General features: G+C 56.8%; 2 protein-coding genes across 25 annotated transcripts in view; one reads left to right on the top strand and one right to left on the bottom strand.

The window, feature by feature from the left end:
- Positions 1–161: 161 nt before the first annotated feature.
- Positions 162–19,695, bottom strand: PLA2G15 (phospholipase A2 group XV). 12 transcript variants are annotated; one of them, XR_016391015.1, is made up of 8 exons: positions 18,168–18,258; positions 16,768–16,985; positions 9,334–9,490; positions 7,084–7,307; positions 6,735–6,833; positions 6,132–6,356; positions 5,228–5,532; positions 4,013–4,123 (listed from the first exon to the last, which is right to left on the bottom strand). XR_016391015.1 is itself a non-coding variant. In XM_089903264.1 (7 exons), the coding sequence occupies exons 1-7, from the start codon at positions 18,188–18,190 to the stop codon at positions 3,612–3,614; spliced, it is 1,329 nt and encodes a 442-aa protein (XP_089759390.1). In that variant the 5' UTR covers positions 18,191–18,258; the 3' UTR covers positions 162–3,611. The 12 variants fall into 12 exon arrangements, 11 of the variants coding, with proteins under 11 accessions (XP_089759390.1, XP_089759389.1, XP_089759384.1 ...); XM_089903264.1 differs by lacking the exon at positions 5,228–5,532 and having other exon boundaries at positions 162–4,123; positions 6,132–6,231; positions 7,088–7,307; XM_089903258.1 differs by lacking the exon at positions 5,228–5,532 and having other exon boundaries at positions 285–4,123.
- Positions 19,481–25,050, top strand: part of ESRP2 (epithelial splicing regulatory protein 2) — a 29,286-nt gene continuing 23,716 nt past the window's right edge. For 4 of the 13 annotated variants that reach the window (XR_016391011.1, XR_016391012.1, XR_016391010.1 and 1 more), the window contains exons 1-13: positions 19,492–19,888; positions 19,977–20,105; positions 21,519–21,632; positions 21,748–21,862; positions 22,197–22,295; positions 22,519–22,573; positions 22,640–22,750; positions 22,826–23,079; positions 23,241–23,542; positions 23,658–23,870; positions 23,977–24,175; positions 24,326–24,512; positions 24,829–24,994. Coding sequence is in view for 10 of the 13 variants with exons in the window: in XM_089903246.1 (XP_089759372.1) it covers positions 19,691–19,888; positions 19,977–20,105; positions 21,519–21,632; positions 21,748–21,862; positions 22,197–22,295; positions 22,519–22,573; positions 22,640–22,750; positions 22,826–23,079; positions 23,241–23,542; positions 23,658–23,870; positions 23,977–24,175; positions 24,326–24,512; positions 24,829–24,994 (2,142 nt within the window). In the remaining 3 variants the exon portion in view is untranslated. Of the gene's footprint in view, positions 20,106–21,479; positions 21,633–21,747; positions 21,863–22,196; positions 22,296–22,518; positions 22,574–22,639; positions 22,751–22,825; positions 23,080–23,240; positions 23,543–23,657; positions 23,871–23,976; positions 24,176–24,325; positions 24,513–24,828; positions 25,047–25,050 lie in introns of those variants that run through there. The other 9 variants (XM_022583398.3, XM_022583397.3, XM_089903248.1 and 6 more) reach the window with 9 other exon arrangements.

Genomic DNA, 25,050 nt, shown 5'->3' with positions numbered 1-25,050 from the left:
CTAAAGTATTTTTTAATGAAGGTATGTACATTGTTTTGTTTTGTTTTTTTGCTGTACGTGGGCCTCTCACTGTTGTGGCCTCTCCAGTTGCGGAGCACAGGCTCCGGATGCGCAGGCTCAGCGGCCATGGCTCACGGGCCCAGCCGCTTCGCGGCATGTGGAATCTTCCCGGACCAGGGCACGAACCCGTGTCCCCTGCATCGGCAGGCAGACTCTCAACCACTGTGCCACCAGGGAAGCCCATGTACATTGTTTTTTTAGACAATGCTATTGCACTAGACTATAGTGCGAACAACTTTTAGATGTACCAGAAAACAAAAAAAAATTAATGTGACTCACTTTACTGCGACCTTCACTTTATTGTGGTGATCTGGAACCGAACTCACAGTATCTCTGAGGTATGTCTGCATGCGTATATTTGGAGTCATTAGAATCTGACCCTTTGCCCCCTGGATCAGTTCCTCCTGCCTCCCTGGCCTGGCAGAGGAAGGGCTCTGGACACTTGTGTCACTCAGTAACAGCCAGTCCACTTGTCCTTGTATCAGCAGCATACATGACCTACAAGCTCTCAGAACCTCTGGCTTCACTGTCTCACACCCAGTTACAGCATCCTGCCAGCTGACAGCCACCATGAACCAAGCACTGAATCATATGTTCTCCAAAACCATCAGTGTATCCTCAGGACCACCCTACAGTGTACACTTATTCATCCCCATTTTTCTTTTTCTTTTTTTTTTTTGGCTGTGTTGGGGCTCTGTTGCTGTGCGCGGGCTTTCTCTAGTTGCAGCAAGCAGGGGCTACGCTTCGTTGCGGTGTGTGGGCTTCTCATTGCAGTGGCTTCTCTAGTGGTTCTAGGCATGCAGGCTTCAGTAGTTGTGGCACACAGGCTCAGTAGTTGTGGCTTGTGGGCTCTAGAGCGCAGGCTCAAAAGTTGTGGCACACGGGCTTAGTTGCTCCGCGGCATGTGGGACTTTCCCGGACCAGGGATCGAACCGGTGTCCCCTGCATTGGCAGGCGGATTCTCAACCACTGCACTACCAGGGAAGTCCCCATCCCCATTTTTAAGATGAGCAAACCGAAGCTTCGGGAGGTCAGGAGACTCCCCAAGCTACTTGGCTAGAAGTGGTAGAGCTCAGATTTGAACTCCAGTCTGCTGGTCCTGAAGCCTGCTCTGACTCCATACCCTGTCTCTACGTAGAGCTGTGAAACTGAGGGTAGAAGTGGGGTTGAAACAGATCAGGGGTGAGAGGGTGGCGGCAAGGCCATGAGTGGGTATGTGTCAGGGCACTAAGAGGCTGGGCAGGATCTGGGGGTAAGGGTTTACTCCCTTTCGCGTTGTCATCCTTTTTACCAAGGCCAGCGATGCAGCTGGACCTATGTATTCCTAGGCATCCTAACCCTCTGGGCCACCCATTTTTCCAGGTCTGGCCAATAACTGGTGTAGTGAGAAGATTCAGGGCACCCTCTAGCGGCCCACGGTGTATTGACACCTAAAACCCCAGCTGGCCAGGCTTCTGTGGAGGAGGCAGGAACTGGGGCTTCCACCACCCCCACTGGCCCCCAGCTCTGGGCTCTGCACCACAGACTTCTGGCCTAGTCTCCATCCTTACACACGTTTTCCTGTCTCACACTCTTTGTTCCTCTGTCCTTATCCATCTCCATTTGGTCCCCAGTCTTTCAGTCCCTATCTCTGCCCATCTTGGTCTCTCTCCCTCCCTCCTCAGTCTCACTCTGTTCCCAAAGAGGGACAGATGGCGGGCAGATGAACTGATGAAACAAAGTAGAAGGGTAGCATCCTAAAAAAAATTCAAAGGATGCTGAGACCTGCAAGCTGAGGGAGGACAGAAGGCTGGGAAGCAGTCCAGACAGCACGACCGTCAGGATTGTCCTTGGCTCCCAGCTGTGGGGTGACATTTGGGGCCTGTTGACCACATAGGAGCGGCAGAGTTGGGTGGTGGGTAGGAGCTTCATTCCAACAGGAATGTTTCAGGTCCTGCTTCTCAGTCCTAGGAGGGGAACTAGATCCCAGGAGAGGGGGAAGGAGGATAAAACCCAAAGAGGTGCACAGGAGCCATGCTTTGGTGCTGAGAGAACCCATCAAGGCCCCAGCAAGGTCAAGGTCCAGCCTCTGGTTACCTGCCTCGCTAGCCCCCTCACCCTTCCACTGCCTCCTTCCTCTCATGCTCAGGGCAGAGGCTAGGCCAGGGCACTTTACAGCATCCAGAATACTTTTATTGCCAGAATCGAGGTACAGCCTGCTCAGAGCCCCATGTGGGGGCCACCACTCAGGAACAAAGGGAGAGACAGATGCTGGCTATGAATGCAACAGAGAAAATTCTGCTTCACAGAAACCTTGTAGGAGCGAAGCACAGTCCAGCCTGACTGTGGCTTTGGGGCTCCACCCCAGAGGCTAGACCCAAGTCTTGGCCTTTAGGCACTGCCCACTTAGAGACCACCAAGGCAGATCCTCATCCTCCATCTCTGCTATCACAGGGAGATCCATGCAGCACCTCTGGAGCAGGAAGAAAACCCCTAGGGGGCCCCTAAGGCACCTGGCTCTCTCAGGGGCCCACTCAAGTTTCTGGGCAAGTCCCTGCTGACTAAACACCACTGAGCTGCCTGGTGGGGGTGGGTGCTGGGCAGAGTGGGCAAGAGTCCTACCTCCTCTCAGTCCTGTGCCAGCCCACGTGAATGCTAGAGAGATCCTGGGCAGGGTGGCAATGTGGTGGAGGGTCAGCAAGAGGGCAGCTCAGGGTGGCTCTGATTGGCCTTGGCTGCTTCCTTGAGTCCTCTTTCCTCATGAGTACCTAAAGGGCATGGCATCAGGCTCTGCTCTCATTCTTGAACCACAGCCCCAGGGCAAAGGGAGGCAGCATCAATACTGTGGGCAACAGCCCAACCAAGGAGATCAGGGCTCCTGGGACACAGCCCCGAGAACTGGGGGTCCATCTGCTGCCCAGCCCTGAGCTAGGCTGTTCTTAGAAGTAAGGGAGGTAGGAGTGAATGCCCCAGGGCCTGGGAACCATGGAGAACATAACAACCCACCCCTGCCTGCAGGGGGGAACCGGGCTGCCCCCAGAAAGCCACAGTCAGGCTGTGTGAGCAGCTAGGCCACACGAAGACAGCAGCTCCAGCCACCCGTGGCCAGTAGCAGGCTGACTTGTGGCCAATGTGTGAGAAGGTACACCCTAGGGACCGGGAGCCCAACCTAGGGACCACAGTTCAGTAACATCCCTCACAAGAAAGCTGAGGAGCCAGGCCCTGGTGGGCGAGTGTGAAAAGGCCACAGGGGTAGGAGGAACACAAGGCCCTAGCACTGGGGATTGGGGCCAGGTGCCAGCCAATCCACCTGCGGAGCCAGTCCTGAGGTCACAATTCCACCATCAGCAGCATTCTTTCCAAGGGTCCCTCAAGTAACTTCAGACTATGTCTTCCTTCCTCATTCCCAGAGAGGAAGGATAAAAAACCCAGCATTTCCCCACTTCACAACCCAAGATCCAGGGCCTTAGATGATCAGTCACAAACTGCTCAACTCATGGGCCATGGTTGCCCCACAGGCCAGGAGAAGCAGTGGTGGCCAGCCCATCCCAGAGCCCTGCCCAGCATAGGAATCAGGGCCCGAGGAGCACGCGTTTCAGATAGGCCAGGGTAGTGGCGTTGGCCAGCATCGCGATGTGCTCAGTGCCCGGCAGTGCCTGCAATGACACTTCTTGCTCCTGGCGGCCACACCAGGCCTGGCACTGCAGGGCGCTCTGCAAGTTCACAGTGCCGTCACCATCACCAAAGCAGATTTTCGGGTCACGGTCCGGGAAGCTTTCATAGTAGAAGGAGTCTGGCGTAGGGACACCAGTGCCGTAGAGGCAGTGTAGTCGCACGCCAGGTGGCACCATGGCTTCAACCAGCCCCTCCGTGTCCTGCCGCATAAGCCAGCCTTCTTCGAAGCCGATGTCCTGGAAGAAGCGGCGATAGTCCTGCAGCGTGTAGTTGGCTGTGGGTGTGTGCACGAAGACCTTTTTGGGTGACCAGGTATAGTTGTAGGGCAGCAGCCAGCTGGTGGAGACAGCAGACCGCTGCTGCTCCCGGATCTTCAGAGGCCCAATGACCGGGATCCGGTTGTTGTCTCCTGCGGATAGAGGACTCCAGTCAGTCTGTGCTCGGGAATGCAAGCCAGCTGGGCAGCATGCTCACCGCCAGGGCCCCTGCCAGCCCCCAGCCCGGGCCTGGCCAACACTCTGGCATCTCTATGCTGTTAACGCGGTGACAACTCCATTTCCCTGTATTTTTGCTCTATCTAGGAAGCACATGACCAAGATTTGTTTCTTTCCTTTTGCATTTTGTCACCAGGGATTTAGGCAGCTCACACCCACAGGGTGATTCATGGTAAAAACAATACCTTCCCCAGAGCACTTATCACCCAGCCTGTGGGTACTGACCTTGTCACAGGTGAATCAGCAGGTGGGCAGCCCAAAGACACAGTCACAGTCCTCTTAATCTTTCATTACATTGAGCTATGTAAACATTTTTCCCCTTCCTATGCTCAGACCTACATCCAGCCAGCCCTGGTCTCATCCCACCCACCTGCCTGGCACTGACCTGGGCATCCAGGCCTGCAGGAGACAGGGCAGGAGAGGAGGCTGCTGACAAAGTGACAGTCTTTCTTACATAGGAATGCCAACAGCACAAACGCATCCACCAGCCAGTGAGATCGCCAGAGGATGAGCTGGAACTTGGGAACAGGGGCCTCTGCCCTGCTCAGGACCCACAGCCACCCATCACCCCACCACTGACTGCAGGCCTTCAGCTCTGCCTGCTGGGGCCTGGCTCTAGGAGCCCTCAGGAAAGGGAACCCCTAGCTAAGGGTCCACGACTACCACCCGTCCTGTCCCACCCCCACTCCCAGATTGCCAGAGCCTGACCGCAGTCTCCCAGAATCTGAGGCAAAGCTCTAACTAAGGCAGGGGTCCCCAACCCCCGGGCCGCGGACCATTACCAGTCTGCGGCCTGTTAGGAACTGGGCTGCACAGCAGGAGGTGAGCAGTGGGCTAGAGAGTGACGATTTACCTACCGCTCCCCATCACTCGCATTACCACCTGAACCATCACCCCTCCCAAGCCCACCGCCCCCTCCGTGGAAAAATTGTCTTCCACGAAACCATTCCCTGGTGCCAAAAAGGTTGGGGACCACCGCTCTAAGGGGACTCATGGGGAAGCTCTGAAAGGGCCAGTACCTGAACTCCACCATGGTAACCTGTCTCAAACTCAGAAGGGCCCACATCTCTCCTTTCAGGTCCAGGCTGGACAGAGTAGGTAGCTGTGATGAGTCCTCACTATAATTGGATTCACTGTCCAGCTAATCCAGGGTGACGACTGGGAGAGGACTGATCACAACGATCAGGTGACCGATAAGCAGGTCAGGCAGTGGCAGTCACTTGAGGAAGAAAGCTCATCAGATGCTTGGTACAGCCCTGGCTCACATCCAGTCCTAGCAGAGGGAGGAAAGCCCTGGGGCTACAGCTGGTATGTTCTAACAGTCCTGAAAAGGCAGGTGGATTGGGGAGGAACAGGGAAGGAGGTGGTTTTCCCAACTGCCAAGCAAGCAGGCCCAGACAAACCTGCACCTGCTTCCTCTCTGTGTGGCCCACAGAGGCTCCCCGCTGCCACAGAGGGAGGTGTAACTCACAAACAGGAAACTGTAGCCCAGCCTTCCTTCTCTGGGGTGAAGGTGGGGATGAAGAAGTGAGGATGGGGGTAAGAGAGAGGGAGAAGGCTCCTCCAGAGAACTTTGGATCAAACCAAGTAAGGCCAGCCAGGACCAAGCTGTGTGTGTGTGTGTGTGTGTGTGTGTGTGTGTGTGTACACGTGTGCCCTATGACCAACGGTTATGCCACTCCGTGTACATGTTGTAAGAAACCTACACAGATAACAAGAGTCATCAGCTGGAGAGGTGAATTTAGAAGTAGTGTTATATTCTCTTTTGGAAAGAGATGTTTGGAAAAGAATACAACTCTGGATAAGGAAGGGTCCTGACCCAAGAGAAGAGACGTGAGGGTGGCCCAGGAGGCCACTGTAGAGGGAAAGAGAGTGTGCCATCTGATACCAGCACCCCCCATGCTGGGCCAGGCAGGGTCTTACCTGAGGCCAGGACGCGCAGGGTCTTGGCCACGCCCCCCCAGGGCGGACCCAGTGCCACAAAGGCATGGATATACTTGTCCTTCCAGGCCTGTGGCTGCTGCTGCAGAAAGTAGAGCGTGTACATGTTGCCCATACTGTGGGCAGCCAGCACCACGGGGCCCCCATACAGCTGGTGCATCTCCTCGATCATCTCGCGGAGGGCCAGGAAGTAGGGCCCGTTTTCATCTGCAGGCCAGAGCCAGGCAGGGGTCAGGCAGGAAGGGTCCTTGGGCCTGAACCACTGACTGTGTCTCAGGCCAGACCCAGGACTAGGTGGGTGGGGAGCGTGTGAAAATCCAAGTGGGGAGGGTCTGGTTTCCCCTCAATTTCCATGAAGGGAGAAGAAGCTCCTTTTCCCCTCCTCAGCCTCATTATCTCTCCCCAGGGCTCAGAGGCCCAGAAATCCTGGGCTGAGGGTGGGGGAAGGACAGGACCTGTGATGGCTGGGCTGGATGCCAGAGACACGGAAGAAGGGAAAGGCCCAGGGCCTTTGGTGGCTGTGACCTCCTCCTCTCCACCCCCCTCCCGCATGACCTCAGGGAGGAAATGAGAGCAACCACTTACTTGGAGCTCGGCGCCAGTCATAGGGGGCCCCCCGGACGTCCTCACCTCGTGTGTAGCCCCAGCCCACAAGGCTCTCCACCATGGTGTGGAAATAGGAACCTATAGACATAAATCCATAGAATTAGAGAGAGTACAGTCGTTGTCAGCTGCCCACACCACGCCTGCCAAGGAGACTGTGACACCTACAGCCGGGAGATCCCCGAAGGAGTGCTATAGGGCTCTGTGCCCACACTGATTAGAGATGGTTCACAGGCTACCCCCACTCAAACCAACAGGGCTCCTCCCACTCTCGGAGTCCATCAGAACCTCCATCCCCATTCCCTGGGGGCCATGAGGAAGGGCTACACACCCACACTGCTTTTGCTGGGGTCCAGGAACTCCAGTGAGAAGGTCTTCCCAAAGCCAGGGACACGTACATCCACACCATCAGGAAACTGGGTGGTGCGGGACGTTCGGTTGTAGACCAGCCTGCCAGGAGGGGATATTGAGCCAGTGACCCAGAGGTGACACCTAAGTTGGTGTGTCCCAATACTGTCTTGTGTCCTGAGCCATATTCCCTTCCCATCCTCAGGTCTGGTCAGATGTATAGGGGAGACCAAAAAGTAACAAAGCAAATTTGTAAAGCACAGATCAGAGTAACCACATCCAAATGAGGACCCCACCAAGGCTCACTCCAGAGACTGACTTCAGGACCCCTGTGAGGCAATATTCCCTTCTCCTCAATGTCACCCATACTGTCTAATGCAGGTCTTAGATATGGTTAGAGAGGGATCTGGCTGCCAGGCCTGGCTCCGCCATGAACATCACACTTGACCCCAAAAGGCAGGCAGCCTAACTTCGCAGGCTCCCACTGCTCCATCTCCATGGATCCAGCTCCTGCCACCCACCATAACACAACACAGGGCAAAGGAGATGATGAATGCAACACACAACAGAACCAGACAGAGAAACCCCGAGCACCTGTGGCTGCTGCGTGAGTGGGTGGGCAAGGCCTGGAGACATGATGGGGACAGGGTGGTGGAAGACAGGAGGAAAGCCTTGTGCCAGGCCAGGAACCCTGCTCTGGCCTCCCTTGATACTATGGAGGCAAATGTGCCTGAGAAAACACAGGCTAGACCTGCAGTCCCCAGTGGTCCTGAGTCCCACCCACCCTTAAAGATCAGCCACAGAAAGCTGACAAGATACCCAACACTGGCCCAAATAAAAGTCCTGGGGACCCACTCTCTCCAGGGCAATCTGTAGATCATCCCAATGGCCACTCAGCAAAGTTCTAGAAAGCCGAAGTACTCTGTGCTGGATGCAAGTCTAAACAGGTCAGAGCCCAACAAAAGTAGATAAGCCCCTCTCAGTATCAGCCTGTACCTCCAACTGGCAATACCTGAGACCATGCTTCTGCAACAAAAATAGAAATGCAGATCAACATCCCAGAAATAACCCTGATCACACAAGGAGGAGGAAAAAGTCAACAAAGCAGGGGTCATAAACAACAGGGAAAGGCAGGGTGCCCAGAGAACCAGCTAGAACCAGCTAGTGTGTCTCCAGGGGAAAAAACAATCTTAATTTGAAAGACTCCATTCAGCTCAAATATTTATTGAAAACCAATTGTGTTTCTGGTCCTACAGCTTTAAAGATAAAAGAGACACAGGCCCTGCCTTCAGGGAGCTCAGGGTGGGCGGGAACCTTAGTTCAGAGGCACACAACTATGGGTTCAAATTCTAGTTTGTCACTTATTAGCTGAGTGACCCTAAGCAATTTTGTAACCTCTTTGAGCTTCCAGATTTCCTCATCTGTAAAACAGGTCTAAAAACAGCACTTGTTTCACTAGATTGCTGTAAGACTCAATGAAAGAAAGTATGTAAAATGTATAGTGTTTGCATTCAATAAGCAGTAAGTCTCATTACATGATTATCTTATTATGGAAGAAATATCCTAGGAAACAATGTTTGGCAGGCAGGGAATGCAGGTTAGAGGAGCAGGCATGTGCCCAGGGGGAAGGGGAGGCAATGAGAAGCCCACGCACCGCTTGCCACAACTAGGGAAAGCTCATGCGCAGCAACAAAGACCCAACGCGAGCAACGCAGCCAAAAATTAAATAAATAAATTTATAAAAAACTAACACACAAACAAAAAGAGCTCTGGGGATTGGCAGGGAGACTTCACAAAGAAAGCAGGCTTGAGTTTTAAAGAGTGAATGGGAGGGAGTTTATCAGGCAAAGGGTGTAAAGGGTGATTCCAGGCTGAAAGAACAGCAAGTGGAAAGGAATCCCCAAGCAGCTGGAGGGGGCAGGTGTGGCCAAGTCAGAGGCAAGGGAAAGGGTGGGGGCCAAGGCGAGGCTGTGAATAGGGGCTGGAGCATAGAAACCACAAATAGGGCCTAAGGCACTGGAGAGGGTAGGGACAGGAGCAGCAGGAAAGGGAAGAAAGTTCTGTCTGGGAGAGTGCCAAGGTGGCGTGGACCAGACAGAGGAAATGGGAAGGGAGAGAGGTCAGTGACGCTAAGCCTGAGATCTCTTGAGGCGCAGGTGAGATAGAAATGGGCTCTGGAGGCGTCTCTAGACCGGGTCAGCGAGCAGCGCCCCACCTGTGCCCCAGCCCCCACCTGATATTGTCAATCCAGCAGTCAATGATGACAGGCAGCAGCAGTTCCAGGTTCAGCCAGAGTGTGAAGTAGCTGTCTGTCCTCTTGGAGCAGAGGTAGTGCACGACTGTCGGCTTGTCCAGCTTTGCCTCCAGCTGGTTGCCCAAATCACCGGGCACTGAAGGGGGACATAGAGCATGAATGAGACCCTGGGCCTGGCAGGCTGGAAACCCAAAGGCCTTCTACCCACGGCTATCCCAGGCTGCAGAGTAGGTGATATCTGTGGGGCTCCTAGGCACAAAAGCCTTTCTGTGTTCCCCATTTATCTGATTACAGGAAATAGGCTTCATTCAGCCTCCATGACCTTTCCTGAGTTCCAACTGGCAGATTCATGCAGTTGTTAATTAGGGAAGGGAGGGGATGCAAGACAAAGGAGAAACAGTCATAGAGAAACCATAGTGCAGCCTTGGGGCAAGGTCCTGGTTCCCCATCAAGGGATACACACACACAACAGTATCTTTGAGCTGTTTTGCAGATACTGAAACCCCCACCGGTATGCTGCAGACCCCAGACACGCTGGAACCAGAAGGTTGATGATGTTGACTCCCACTCACCTCACCACCAACCGATCAGAAGAATGTCCATGAGCTGATCACACCCTCTTGAACCATTACTATCAAACTTCTCACTACCCTCTCCAAGTTGGGACACACAGTTTTGAGGGCATTAGCCTGCTGTGGCCCCCTTTGCCTGGCAAAGCAATAAAGCTATTCCTCTCTACTTCACCCAAAACTCTGTCTCCGAGATTTAATTCAGTGTCGGGGTACAGACGGTGGTTTCGGCTTCATAGGCAGGGTCTTGTATACTCTGAAAGAAGGATTGGGAAACAGGACAGAGCACTGGGCCACTTAATCAGCCAAAAATAAATCCAAAGAAGGCACTCCAGGATAGGCTCTGGAGGGGGGCAATGAACAGAAACAGTTGAGAGAAGTAGGCACCTGCCAGCCTACTGAGGTCCTCAGGGCTTGCTAAAGGCCAGAGCCCAGATGCTAAACCCTTCTAAAGGTTCCAGAGTGCACCTCACCGGGAGGGCCCTAGCATCTTAGCACACCTGTGTTGGAAATGACTCTCTTGAAGCAACATACCATTCCAGCTACAGCCCAATGGGGGTGGGTGTGACCAGGCTCCAAGGATGACTTCACTCTACTTATTCAGTCTATACAGAGGCCTGGGGCCCTTGTGACACTCAAACCCATCCCCTGCTCCCCCCTTGCTTCACTGCCTAACATTCAAGGCCCTTCACAGTCCATTGACTCCCAGTGACTTTTCAGGCCTCACCTCCTCCCGCATGCCATTCTCTTGACACCTTCCAAACCCCATTTAGGATCCAGTGTTTGGCTCTCTGGGGCATTCGCTGGCCTCCAGCTGTGAACACAGCCCTGCAGAGGACAAGCTCTCCTTGTGCACCATCCCACTGTGTCCTCAGTGCAGCCATGGGAGGGAGGTGTGGCACCTGCATTCACCTCCCTTCATGATGTGGTGCAGAAGTGGGGAGTCCTCAGCATGACAGCCTCTAGATGAGATGCTTGTGGACTAGACAGGGCAGTGAAGAAACCTTGGTCACTGTTTCCACCAGAGAGGAAATAGCTGAAAGAGGAAGTCATCTGATCTGCTTTGCCTGGATACCCTTTGCCTGGCCAGGCTGTGTGGCCTCTAAAAATACCAATGGTCACTTCCTGGGTCCCTCTGTGCCTAGAACTAGATAAGAGCCATCCACATGCCTTTCACCTCAAGTAACACTGGGAAGAATATCCTTATTATGCCTACTTTACAGATAAGGAAACTGAGGCTGGGAGAGGTGGAAATAGCTTGCTATAGTCCCTTCCCCCACCCAGGGCCTTCAGTATCCCTTCTCTGGCCTCTGCTTCCTCTACCACCAATTTGAGTCCCACCCACAGAGACTGGTCACCCTTGGATGCTGATCCTCTGATGGCCAAGGTTAGGTCCCTGCTCTGTGTCCAGGAACAGCTTGTCTGCTGTCCACCATGGGGTTTCCCAGGATTAATGCCAATAGCCTCATTCTCTGAGAAGCTGGGCAGCTTACGATTCCAGTTGCTCAGTGCCTCTAGGTACAACCCGAGGCTCCTCTGCTGTGATCTAGGATAACTAAGAACTGAATGAATTAATGAGTGCATTTAGCACCAATACAGGTGAAAAGGCCTAGGACCAGTCCGGTCAGAGACCACACACTTCCCAATGCCACACCCTTCATATTCAGTACTCCTTAGGTCCACACAAGGCTCCCTGCAGGCCCCCAAGACAAAGTCCAGATGACCCAACCAGTCACGAGCCCTGCACCATCTACTCCTTCCCCCACTCCATTCCAGAGAGCCTGGACTGCTTAGCTCCCTCCCTCTGATACGTAGTTCCCTCTGCCTGGAACTCTCTCCTGGACTCAGCTCCAGCTGCGTACTCCAGGAAACCTTTCCTGACTGGGTCAGTGGATTCTCTATGCCTGCCCAGCACAGACCTCACCTCTGGGAATCATCCTGCAAGCTTAGGGAAGGCAAGGCCAAATCTGCCCAAACTCCATGGTGAACCTGGGCCCAGCATTCCCTGGGAGCATTTCCTGGCCCAGAGCTCCTGGTGGAGGACCCCTGGGATCACACTGCCTGCTAACCCTACCCTTCTGTGATCTGCATCATCCCCATTAAAATACTCCCAGCAGAAAGAGCATGGGGGTCATGCTGCAGCAGACTCAGTATGTAACGTATACCTCGGCATGCCTCTGCTTTTAGGAGCCCTGGATGGCCACGAACACACTAGCTCTTCGTGGGAGTGATGGCCTGAATGAGGCACCCAAAGACCCCAAGACAGAGAGGTCTCATCCCTGCCACACCCACCACAAGGAAATACTACTGGCTCCTGGACAGTTGCCTGGGCCAGCAGCAAGGAGGAGGTAGGCAGGGGAGGTTGCCTAGCCCCAACATAGCGTAGTCCAAGTAGGTCTGGCAGGAGTAAGGGTACAGTATGACATCTGTTCATAGCCATTGTCTCAACCCCTCCCTCTGTCTATAGCCATCCTCAGATTCCCTTGGGCCTCCTTCCTCAGGCCCAATGCCACATATTTGGTAAGTTAGGGGAGAGCCCTGGTGGCAGGTTAGGAGAGCAATCCTTCCCCAAAGAGCTCCCTTTCAGTAATGCCCTCTGAAACGTGTCGGGCTGGAAGGGTGGAGGGAGACAGCGTCCAAGCCAAGCCCAAGTCAACGCCGAGGCCCCTGGGGTCCAACTCCGAAGCCACCCTACCTCCTACCGGCCCTCAGGAGTGGGGCCAAAGAGCCTCGGTCTTTCCAGCTAAAAAATGGGGATGAGGCGAGGATTGGGAATGAGATGAACAGGCGTACCGATGCGCAAACGGGTGGTAACCCTCCCACTTACCCCCATATTCTATAGGGTAAGGTGACAAGAGTTTGACCACAACCGCGCCCAGTATAGCAGGAAGTGGACGGGCCGACCCAGATGACAAAACAATCATACGCTCCCTCATCCCGTGCTTAGAGCAGATGTAGACAGCCCCGCCCGCACCCCATCCAGCCGGACGCACGAGCGAACGGACCCACGACTGGACGCGCGCCTCACCCAGCACCACCGGTGGCGGACGTCCAGCCGAGAGTGCCAGATCTGTGAGCATAAGGAGTAACAGGAGGCCACTCGGGAGCAGGGCGGCGCGGTAAGGGCAGAGGCGGAGGCCCATGGCAGTGACCACAGCTCCAGGTCCGAGGCGCGGATTCAGCTCTGGGGTCTCGCGCCTAGGCCCTGGCAGCGGCGACGCGCTTAACCCCGCCGCTCGCAGCCTTCACAGAGGCCGGACCAATCAGGACCCGCCTTCTGCAAACGGCCTGCCAATAGGAACTCTCCTTCCCAGTCGGAGTTCGCCGCCCAGCCCCTACTCATCCCTGGCCAACTCCCTTAACCGCGCTGCACGCCGAGCGCATCGATGTACCGAGGCTCAGCCTGGCTTTCGCGCACGCTCTCAGCTGATCAGACCCAGCTCGCGTCTGCTGGGTACCCAGCCCAGCCCTCGGTACCCTGAGTCCACGCAGCGCAGCCCTCATCCCCGATTCCTGGCGCCTCCTTGACGAGGGATCTAGAATGCGCCGGGCTGAATGGGAATTCAGGGTCCAATGCTCGCCGCTACTGAACTACCCGGGTCAAAGCAAGAGGAAGAAGGGGAGAAGTGAATCCCAGGCTGTTCTTGAGCATAAGGAGACTGATCAGGACCTTTGGGCAACTCCCAAGTCGGTTCTTTGCACCCTGCCCCGAGGGCATCTGGGTTCAAGCTACACTGGCCCAGGGTCCACCTGCTGTCTGCCCGGGAAGGGGCCAGGTCAGCGTGTTTCGCTTCCCAGTGAGAGTTCAGTCCGCCTGTTTCAGGGTCTGGAGTGTAGTATCACCCACTGCCCCGTGCACGCGCGCGCGCACACACACACACACCCGCCGACTAAACAGTTTGCTCGCCGGGTTAAGAGAGGGCTTGAGCCTCCATCCTGTGCCAGCCCATCGGTTAGTTCCCCTGAAGACCGGAAGGGGTGTTGGGACCTCATGTCCCTCTACCACTCCCACCCCACGCAAACCGGGGATCCAGAGAGGACACAGACTCTCTGTGCATGGAATCGGGGGCGGATAGAGTGGGCAAAGATTTGACAACCAGTAATATTCTGGTACCATGTGTCACTCTGGAATAGGGTGACCAGCATGTTTGGAGACTGGAGGTCTTGATCCTTCACACACCCCGTCCTGAGAGCCAGTCAATACCCTGGTCATCCCTGGCTGGTCCCAAGACCTCTATCCTGCCCCTTCCTTCCTCCCTCCCTCCTTCTCTTCCTTCCTCCCTCCTTCCCTCCCTCTCTTCCTTCCTTTCTTCCTCTTGGTCAACGGCTGACCGTTTCCAGCATCTCTGCAGTGACTCTCAATGAATCTACTCACCATCTTGGCCTGCCCCTCCTATATTCTTTTAGTGAAACACATTCGTGGTTGGAATACCCTCCTCCCTTAAGGTCCAACTATCTCCCACCTCAGACCCTGGCCCAGTGACCCCCTTTCAAAACCCCTGCCTCCCTCACCTCCATCCCAGGCCCCAGCAGAGGGGCTGCTGAGGACCAATCTGGTGCAGGCCCAGTATGGGAGACAATAGAGACCCTTCTGCCAGGGCAAGGACAGGCAGGAGTCCAGAGCCACGGGTTAAGTGGGGGTAGGGTACGGATCAGGACAGCCTGGGCTGCTTTGGACTCTGGCCACAGTCTGAATGTCTTGTCAGCCTTGCAGCCTCAGATTCCCATGGGCTTCTCAAAGGGTGGCCCTGTTCTTGGGAGCAGTTCCCTGTTGCCCCACTCCCATAGGCCCTGAAGATGATAGGACCATGGCCATTGGGGCAGGGGGTGCCAAGGTCTGGTCAGTAATAACCAGTGCTGGCACTATGGAGAGGGGTCAGAGGGTGAGGCTCCCTCATTTTCACCATGACCCCATCATTCACATGATCCCCTGGGCTGCAGACCCCAGGTCATCCTGGACTAAAGATACCTCCTTGAGTCTCAGACACACAACTAGGTGGTCACCAAGTTTTGCCAGCTCTACCATCCCAAAGCCACATTACCCTCATCTCCATACTAGCCTCCTTACTGATGTCCTAATTTATGCCCTTATTCCTGTGGCATTAAACATTAAATCAGGCCCCATCACTGTCCACCTAACCCCATTTATGACCCTCTCATTGCATGCATCATATGCATCTCACTCACAGTGAGTGAGGACCCTGGCGGGTATTCTGGTTTCCCCCAACTTCTACTCTCCCTCTTCCCCAACTCTCTCATCTCCAGCCTCAATGGCTTCCTTGCTGCCTAGAACAGGATATCCTCATTCTCCCTCAGGACTTCTGCACTTGTTGCACTGGGACCACTTTGCAGACCCCACTTTTGGGGACCCAACTGATTTAGGTCTCAGCCCAGACATGATCACTGGCTTTGAAGCAGCTCCTGCCTAGCTCCCATTAGAATATAACTGCTGGAAGAGCAAGCCCCTCAATTGTCCTCCTCGGTTACCACCTGCACAATCCCTGGCACACAGCAGGTGCTTAATATATGTTGAATCAATGAGTGATGAACCCCCTTCTCTATAACCTTCTCCCTTTCCAAGATAGGGTCCTGGTACCTGTCAGACCTAGAGAAGAAGATAAGGGACTGAGAGGTCCACAGGCTGGATGTGAATTCTGGGAAAGACGGAGAGTGTTCTGTGGAGCAGAACATTCTGAGCAAAGGCTAGAGGTGGGACTGAGGAGCCAAGCCAGTTGTGGTATCTTCCTCAGGTGAGAATCCAGCCAGCAGCCTCTGCCCTCCTCTGTAACTGGGCCCTCTGCAACCACCCCTCCCTCGCCCCAGCTCCAAGCTTCCCTACCTGAACCAGGTGGGTGGCTGGGCTTGGGGCAACCCAATCAACACCAGGGCTTCTAAGCTGGTGTGGTAGCCACAGCTAAGTCTACTTGGAGGCAAATGATTCTCCCTAAAGCTCACAGCTCAGCAGCCTCCTATTCCTCTGCTGCCAGAGCCTCCCTAGAGTCATGAGAGGCCAACACTGACCCAATAATGACAGAACTCTGGGGCAAGGGGACCAGAACAGGGCCTCTAACCTGGTCTAGGCATAAAGGAAGGCTGCCTGGAAGAAGAATTATTAGAGATGGGTCTTGATGGATAAGTAGGAGTGTGCCAGGAAAACAAAGGGATGATGAGGTAGGTGGGTGCTCCAGGCAGGGAGCTTAGCATGTGCAGCAGTCTGTAGACCAGAAGAATCACAGCAGTGTAGAGCACAGTGGTGGGTGAAAGTGGAACAGAGCAGTTTGAGGGCCCTGAAGACCAAGCTTAAAATCCTGGCCTATGTCCAGAGAGCCAGGAGCCTCGAAGACTCTCAAGCGGGAGGTAAGTGGCCTGGGGGGCGATGTCAAGGGCTTCCCCTTTCACCTGGGGCGTCCTCCGGTCGATCCTTCCAGTGCCAGCTCCTCCTCCCTGCCCCGCAACACCTGGCTCCGTCTACAGAGTCAGTGCGCCCTCTGGTGGGTACTCAAAGGCTATTCGGCGGCAAAGGCGTGGAGATGCGAACCCCAGGGGAACCTAGTGCGCTTGCTACTCTGGAGGCCTGGGAGGTAAGGAAGGGTCGCAGCTGGCCCAGCTGGGGGCCGCTGACCGCGAGGGTGGGAATGGGCCTGGGCCGGCGAGTGTGGATCGCCACGAGTGTGGATCGCCAAGCAAGCACCCAGTGTCGAATCCTCTTCGACAGCGGAATATTTCCCAGGAGGGAGCGAGAAGGGGGTTTTACACCATTCCTACACGCCCTGGAAGTCCACGAGAAGAGCCACACTCCCCTGGTGAGGAACCCCACCCTGTATCTGCCCAGACTTTCACGTACCTGCGGCTGGAGCGCCGGCTGCCTTAGTGGCAGGCTTCCAAGGGCTGAAGTGAGGATGGGATTCCGCTAGCTTGCGGGCAGGCTCGATGGACCAAGTTCCTTTTTCCCAGGTACCCAGAGTACGGTTTGCCGTTGGAGCCTCGCTGATTCCTCCCGCGTACCGTATCTCCGATTCATTCATTCGTGATTCGTGAACACTAGCTAGTAGCAGTGTGGGGCTGGGGGACATTTATCAGTGAAATACAGAAATCTCAAACTACAGTGGGGACCCCTGCTAAGGAGGGATGTGCCTTGAGAGAGGAAAATTTGGAGGGAGGGCAGAGGTTAACTAGGGCAAGGGTGTGTTGGGAGGGGAGGAAAGGGCACAGATGAGACTCTAGTGAAAGGCCCTGTGGCCCCAGGGAAGGTTACTTTTCATGGATACGGGAAGAGAGCTTAATCAACCATTCATTCATTCTTGAGCCTATGTGCCTGGCAGGCCCAGTGATAGGCTCTGGGGTTGAGCCTTTCCTCCAGGATCTGATATTCTCGCGGGTGGGTGGATGGTGGGGTAGGGAGACAATAAACGATTTATCTTGTTAGTAGCTGGTTTAGTGCTGGCAGAAAGGAGACATGAGAGCCGGCTGGGGGACAGGAGTGCGGGTTGTTTAGTATTAATGGTGTGATCTGGGAGGACCCATCTGAAGATGAGTAAGGGAGCTCAGCAAAGCAGGGGGCCTAAGGTTGTTTTAACGAATTTAGTTTTTCAAGAGTCCAAACATCGGGAATTGTCATGTAGGTGGAGGCTGTTGGACAGGTGCACGGGAGTTTTGGGGGAGCCGCCCCACGCTTGGGGTTACTACCCCGCAGGGACCTGTACACGCATGAATGTCTCTCCAATGGGAATGCGCTCAGGACAGCACCTCGAGGGGGAGGCTTCCCGGGAACCCGGCTTTGAGACCCGCGCTGAAGGAAGAATATGGAAGGGCCCAGCGCGAAGGTCTGAAGGTTGAATGGATGGGGAGGCCAGGAAGGGTGAGATTTAGATCAGGTAGCGCCGGGATGGCCCGGGACTCCGTCGTCTTGGAGCAGAGCCCAGTCTGGAGCCTGACAAGGGGCAATGCACGCCAGGGAAGTTTTAGGAGAGGCTGGGGTGCTGTTGGGGTGAAGTGCAATTAGCTGCAAGGGCGTGGCCGGGAGGAAGGCCCGATTTAGCCTGGCGCACGCGAGCTCCTGGCTGGGTGGGGGAGGGGCCTTAACTAGCAGTTGCGCCCCGCCCACCGAACAAATATTTGACATTCCAGGCTTATCTAGAGGAGGGTGGTACCCGAAGAGCGCATTTCCTCCTCCCCCCGGGCCTGATTGGCTTAGCGCCTCCGGGGGTGGGGTCAAGCGGGTTGGCAGTAGGGTGGCGGTCTTACCACGGACAGCGGAGCGTGGTCATTCGCCTACAACGCAAGGGGAAGGGCTGGTCGCTCGAAACCGCTGGAAACCCAGTCTACTTACCTCTCCCTTCCAGCCGCCGTGTCCCGGGCGCCCTCAGTCTGTTTATCCGCCAAATGGGGACGCGGTGCAATTTGAATTAGTGGGCAAGGCCTCGGAGGCGCCTCCTTTACGCCGGGCTCTTTCGCTCTCAGTTGTCTGAAGGTCCGAACGTAGCGCCCAGCTTGTCCGAAAGCGTGAGGTGCGGCTCCCGCCCCAGTTCCGCCTCGGGCTTGGCAACCCTCTGTGTCTGCTCCTGCCGGGCTGGAGCCCCTTCTTCCCGCCGGATTCTTCTTCAGTTTCTCAGTCACATAAACGGGAGAATTCGGGAAAATCCGGGGCGGCCTGGAAACTCGCCGTAAAGGAGCTTCACCAAGCCCTACAGGGCGAAAGTGTGCTGGGAGCCCTCCACGAAGGGCTGTCCGAAGAAGAGATGGAGAATTTGCGGCTCCCTTAGGCACATTGCACTTTTGCCTCTAGCCCCCACCGGCCAGCACGCTCACATCTCCAGGCAACAGGCCTGTTGTCAAGGGGGAAGGGCGAAAAGAGGCGGCAGGCCTCACGTGCGGTAGGGGTGAGGCTCCTTGGCGGGACCATCCGGCTCAGCGCCGGGGAGCCGCTCTCAGGAGCTGGGGCCGGGGATGGGGGAGACGCGCTTCTTCCTTCCCCAGCACCGAGGCCTGCGCACCTCCGACCGCTCTTTGGCACCGCTCTTTGGCACCGCGGGCACTTCCTGGAGCCAGGCTGAGGCCCAGCCTTCGCACTTGTGTGCACAAACCCTTTCCACTGACCTCTGGTGAATACTCAAATGGATTTAATGATCTCTTGTGCTTCCTGCCACCCTCCCCCCACACCAGTCGACCTCTGGCGACCTCCCCTACAAGCCTTTGGGTGATACCTGGTAACTCTTACCGGCCCCTTTGACCTTGGGTGACTTCTTTTACCCCTCCAGACCGGCCGTCGTGACCCCCACAGCCTCCAGGCTGCCTCCTGGTGATTTTCACAAGTCCAAAGGACCCTTACGGACTAAAAAATGCCCCTGGTTTTACTCTTTCCTTGGCGGAGGCCCGGTGGGGGAGCGGAGAGGGAAGGGGGTCGCCCCAGAAGTCAGGCAGGGCCCGCTGGGGGAGTGCGAGCCCAGGCCGGCCTTGTGAGTGTGCGCGTGTAGGGCTAGAGTCTAGCGGCCCTCCCCCATGGTTCCCGGGGGCCGCCCTCGGTCACGTGGCCGGCGGGGCCGACAGGTAACTCGCCCAGAGAGGGCGGGGGCCGGTAGCCGCCCCGCCCCGCGGGGCGCCTTGGGCGGGTCTCAACAGCGCCCACTGCGGCAGCCGGGCCGCAGGTGCCGCCCATAACGCACGGTGTCCCGCCTAGGCCGAAACGCGTCTGCCGTCGGTCGGTGAGTGTGTGCGCTTCGTCGGTCCGCGTGTATCTGTCTGGTCGAGCACACTCTCCCTCTGTGGCCATGACTCCGCCGCCACCCCAGCCACCGCCCTCAGGCCCGAACCCCGCCTCAGACTCCGCTGCCGACCCCCGTCCCGGGCCTGGACCCCTGGTCGTACTGTTCGGGGCCACGGCGGGTGCGCTGGGGCAGGACCTGGGCTCCGACGAGACCGACTTAATCCTCCTAGTCTGGCAAGTGGTGGAGCCGCGGAGCCGCCAGGTAGGGTGGAAAGAGGGCGGTGGGATCTCCAGGGAGCTTCAGGATCCGAGGGGCGCAGCGGCTGATCGGTTTTTCCCGCCGCTCGCAGGTGGGGACATTGCATAAGTCGCTGGTACGCGCCGAGGCGGCCGCGCTGAGCCCGCAGTGCCGCGAGGCGAGCGGCCTGAGCGCCGACAGCCTGGCGCGGGCCGAGCCGCTGGACAAGGTGCTGCAGCAGGTGAGCGCTGGGGCCGGGGTGAATGGAGGCCCGGCTGGGCTGCAGGGACATTTCTCGGCGGTAGAGGCGGCAGGAGGCGAGGCCTGGCGCACCACAACCAACTGGCCGGGGCGGTAGGACGGGTTCCTGTTGTTTGAAACTTTCAGCGACTCCCGCGTGTGCGTGTGTCCGCGTGTGCCAGCCATTCCTAGGGGGGCGTCTTTTCAGACTTTCCAGTGGTCCACTCCTACTGAGGGGGTGGAGATGGAGGCTGCGAGACCCCTCTCAGAGTCCCCGGCCTGCGGGACAGCTAGGCTGAGACGCCTCTGGGGACCTGCCCGGCCAGGTCTCTCAGAACAGCAGCCGGAAGCTGAAAGGGCCGAGGGGCCCAGACTTGGCCATAGGTCACGGTCCCTGCTGCCTGCGTCCTCGGCCCACCCATCCGCCAGGAAGACGCTGGAGCAGGGGCGTAGGGCGGTTTCTGCCCAGGAGGCAGGCGCCGCCAGGTGTAAGCTGCTCGTCCAGGCCTGTCTCGGCCGGCTGGCCAGGCGTGGGCGCTGTCCGGACCCTGCCTGGAGGCTACCTGCCTCCTGAGTGCAAAGGCCTGGGGTGCCTCCCGGCCCTGGCTGAAGTGGGAGTCGGTTCCCTTTGCTGTTTTTATCTTCATTACTGGGCTCACCCTGTGCCTGACTCTTGAGTGGAGTGAGTGAAAGTGCTTTACTAGCACAAGTTCTTTCATCGTCCAACAACTCTGGTGGTTCCTGATGAGGAAACAGGCACAGATTGTAAAGCTGGGGTTAGAAGAGGTTCTTGGGCCTGTGGTTTGTGCTTGTACCAGTTGTCCAGCAGGGATAGAGGATGGGGGAGGGGCAAGGCAGCTTTCCGCCCCCTCTATGAGCAAACAACTCAGTGCCAGCTGGTCGATAAGATCTGGGTCAAAGCTCATGCTGCCCCTGGCGTCCAGGTGTGGAGCTCTGTCAGTTCTGCCCTTGGAGTTTCTCTGCCCCTCAGTTGGTCAGACCTAGGGGCGGGGCTACCATTGACAATGAGCAGGCCAGGCCTCAGGCAGGACTGGGCCTCCCCCACCTGAGGGTGGTGCCTGGTCAGGGACAGGTTTAACCTGCTTTGCCCCGCCCTTTCCCACCTGGCTTGTCCTACTCCACCAGGTGTTTGCTCTGGCCCCATTCCAGACTCCTGGAGTGTGTGTGATGGGGGCTTGGGTGATATGTGACTGCTCCCATTTGGCCTGGAGAAGGTGACAGTGGACTGGGGGAGAAGGAGGACACAGAGCCAGGCCCAACAGGCATAGCCACCTCCTCCCCAGGCAGGGTAGGGCTGAACATCTGGCTGAACCAGCTTTGCAAGCCTGCGCCCTCCTTCCCCCTGCCCGCCTAGCTGTGAGTCCCTCTGTCTCTCTCCGCTCCCTATTCCTAGTTCTCACAGCTGGTGAGCGGGGATGTGGCTTTGCTGGGCGGGGGCCCCTACATGCTCTGCACTGATGGGCAGCTGCTGCTGCGACAGGTCCTGCACGCTGAGGCCTCCAGGAAGGTATGCCACCACTGAGGGCACAACAGGGGGCAGGGTTCCTAGGACCCCTCTTGTCACGGGGGTGGGCAGGGCAGCTCAGTTTCCCCCATTCATCCCCATTCCCATGTGCCCCCAGAACCTGGCGCTCCCCGACACCTTCTTCTCCTTCTACGACCTCCGCAGAGAGTTCCACGTGCAGCACCCGAGCACCCGCCCTGCCAGGGACCTCACCGTGGCCACCATGGCACAGGGTATCTGTGACCTAGCAGGATTACGGTGGAGGGGCGGCTGTAGGCTGAATGTCTCTGAGTATGTGCATGCTGGTGGGTTGAATGAACACATGCAAGTTTACATTACCTGCTGAGTCCCTGACTGCATGTCTCTGTGCCTGTGCACATTTGGAATGCGGGCATATGTCTACATATGTCTGGGCTGGGGATCTTTAAGGGGATCCATGAGCTGGGCCAAAACAAATGTGTTTGCCAGGATTCTGCATGTGTCTATGTAGGGGACTTGAACCTCGGTGGGACATGCTAGTTGCCCTCTCATGCTGGGATTTCCTCACTGTGAGTTCTCTGCTCATAGACTTGGGGCTGGAGACAGATGCCACAGAGGACGATTTTGGGGTGTGGGAAGTGAAGACAATGGTAGCTGTCATCCTCCACCTGCTTGATGGACCCAGCGGTAAGGTTCCTCTCACCACCTTTCACCTGTTCTCAGGGCTTGGGTGACTGCCTGCCTATTACTTCCTCCAAGTTCCCCTCCCCATTTTTCACCTCTGAGAGACCACAAGGTGAAAGCCCCTTTGTTACCTCCTCATCCCCCTCAACTGTCCTCTTTTTGCAGCGCTTGGTGGGGAGACCCCCCTCCACCAGACCCTGCTGACCCCCATGCCATCTCCTCTCAGGTCAACTGTTTTCGAAGCCCGAAGTGGTAAAGCAGAAATATGAGACAGGGCCTTGGTGAGTTAGGGGGCAGGGTTGGGGGTGACACCAGCTGGACAGCTCTGACTGAGCCCCGCCCCACAGCAGCAAGGCCGACGTGGTGGACAGCGAGACTGTGGTTCGGGCTCGCGGGCTGCCCTGGCAGTCATCAGACCAGGACGTGGCTAGATTCTTCACAGGGCTCAATATTGCCAGGTGGGTACAGCAGCATGGGTGGACCCAGGAGGGCAGGCCTACCCAGGAGGCACTAACGCAGCACTGGCTCCACAGGGGTGGTGTAGCACTGTGCCTCAACGCCCAGGGCCGCAGAAATGGTGAGGCCCTCATCCGTTTTGTGGACAGCGAGCAGCGGGACCTAGCACTGCAGAGACACAAGCACCACATGGGTGTCCGCTATATTGAGGTGGGGCTCTGGGCTTGGGAGCGGAGCAGGGCAGAGCTGAGGCCGGGCAAGCATGAAACTCATGGGCTGTTCCCACAGGTATATAAAGCAACAGGAGAGGAGTTTGTAAAGATCGCAGGGGGTGAGTGTGCTCCCAACAGCATCTAGATCCCCCTGGTTCTTGATCCATGTCCTGCTTCCCCGACGCCCCTTGCCTTTCTGCTCCCATGTGTGCTAGGTGTGGGTGGGTATTTGGAAGGGCACAAATGAAGTCAGTAGGTGACTCCCACGCCCCCCACCAAGGCACTTCACTAGAGGTGGCTCGTTTCCTGTCACGGGAAGACCAAGTGATCCTGCGGCTGCGGGGACTGCCCTTCTCGGCTGGGCCAGCAGATGTGCTAGGCTTCCTGGGGCCAGAGTGCCCAGTGACTGGGGGTGCCGATGGGCTGCTCTTTGTGCGCCACCCTGACGGCCGGCCCACTGGTGATGCCTTTGCCCTCTTCGCTTGTGAGGAGCTGGCACAGGCTGCATTACGCAGGCATAAGGGCACGCTGGGTAAGCGATACATTGAACTCTTCCGGAGCACTGCAGCTGAGGTGCAGCAGGTGAGCCACCCAGGGCTCCCCCTACCCCCCTGTGCTTCTCCAGGGTGCCCCTTCCATGCCCTCCTTGGCCCTGCCCTACTTGGCATAACCAGCCTGCTGCTTCCTTCCTTACTAGGTCCTGAACCGCTATGCCTCCAGCCCACTCCTTCCCACACTGACTGCTCCACTGCTGCCTATCCCCTTCCCACTGGCAGCTGGGACCGGGAGAGACTGTGTACGCCTTCGAGGCCTGCCCTACACAGCCACCATCGAAGACATCCTAAGCTTTCTGGGGGAGGCAGCAGCTGACATTCGGCCCCACGGTGTGCACATGGTACTCAACCAGCAGGTAAAGCTGTGTCCAGTGGGGGAGCACACTTAGTTACAGAGGGGTGTGTGATTGGGAGGAAGGCATTTTTGCACACGACAGACTGCTTACAAGATGGTGTGCACAGGGCCGGCCGTCGGGTGATGCCTTTATCCAGATGACATCAGCAGAGCGGGCCCTAGCTGCTGCTCAGCGTTGCCATAAGAAAGCAATGAAGGAACGCTATGTGGAGGTGGTCCCCTGCTCCACAGAGGAGATGAGCCATGTCCTGATGGGGGGCACCTTGGGCCGCAGTGGCATGTCCCCTCCACCCTGCAAGCTGCCCTGTGAGTGTCCCAGGGGGCTGGGGAAGAAGGAGGCATGTGGGGGCCAGGATGTTAAAACCCTCACTTTCTACGGTGGGGACTCCCTTCTGGCTGCCCCACCCAGGGCAGTGCTGGGCTCCCTGCAGATACGCTCTCTACTTCTGCCTCCAGGCCTCTCACCGCCCACCTACGCCACCTTCCAGGCCACCCCAACACTCATTCCCACTGAGACAGCAGCTCTGTATCCCTCTTCAGCACTGCTCCCAGCTGCCAGGGTGCCCGCTGCCCCCACCCCGGTTGCCTACTACCCAGGGCCAGCCACTCAACTCTACATGAACTACACAGCTTACTACCCCAGGTACCCTGCTGCTAAGATTACTTCACAGTCTTGCCCCCTTGTCCTGGTTTGGGGGAGGATCATGATCCCCTTCCTGGGCCAAATAACTCAAGGTCTGCTGGAACTTCGACTTTACTCTGAGACGACAAGGGAGTGACAGATGTGGGCTGCCTGATGCCATCTACAAACTAGAACAGAGATGACTCTGTAGAGACAGGGGTATTAGGGAGGAGGAAATGAACCAAACACAAGGCAGAAGCAAGGGAAGAGGCAGGTAGGTCTTGGTCTAGGCCACAGGTGGCACTGCACTACTAAATCCCTGCCTTTCCCACCCTAGCCCCCCAGTCTCCCCCACCACTGTGGGCTACCTCACCACGCCCCCTGCTGCCCTGGCCTCTGCTCCCACCTCAGTGTTGTCCCAGCCAGGAGCCCTGGTCCGTATGCAGGGTGTCCCATACACAGCTGGTATGAAGGATCTGCTCAGCATCTTCCAGGCCTACCAGGTGAGGTGTGGCTGGAGGGCTTGGGAACCTGGCTGAGCCTGGAGCTCCCTGCCTAA

This window comes from Delphinapterus leucas, chromosome 20 (assembly GCF_059928025.1).
Source record: "Delphinapterus leucas isolate spDelLeu-1000000601 "Yukka" chromosome 20, BTC_Dleu_Yukka2, whole genome shotgun sequence".
Classification (NCBI taxonomy): domain Eukaryota; kingdom Metazoa; phylum Chordata; class Mammalia; order Artiodactyla; family Monodontidae; genus Delphinapterus; species Delphinapterus leucas.
Note: the sequence above shows the minus strand (reverse complement) of the source record. Positions and strands in the feature narration are given on the sequence as shown.

Excerpts from the sequence above, each read along its gene's own strand:
- PLA2G15 (XM_089903258.1), bottom strand. The coding sequence starts at position 18,190 with ATGACCACGCTCCGCTGTCCGTG. Across the intron at positions 9,491-16,767 it reads AGCCGGCGCTCCAGCCGCAG|TGCCCGGTGATTTGGGCAAC; the intron begins GTACGTGAAAGT and ends GTCCCCCTTCAG. Across the intron at positions 7,308-9,333 it reads TGCTGGATTGACAATATCAG|ACCTGAGGATGGGAAGGGAA; the intron begins GTGGGGGCTGGG and ends ACATCTGACCAG.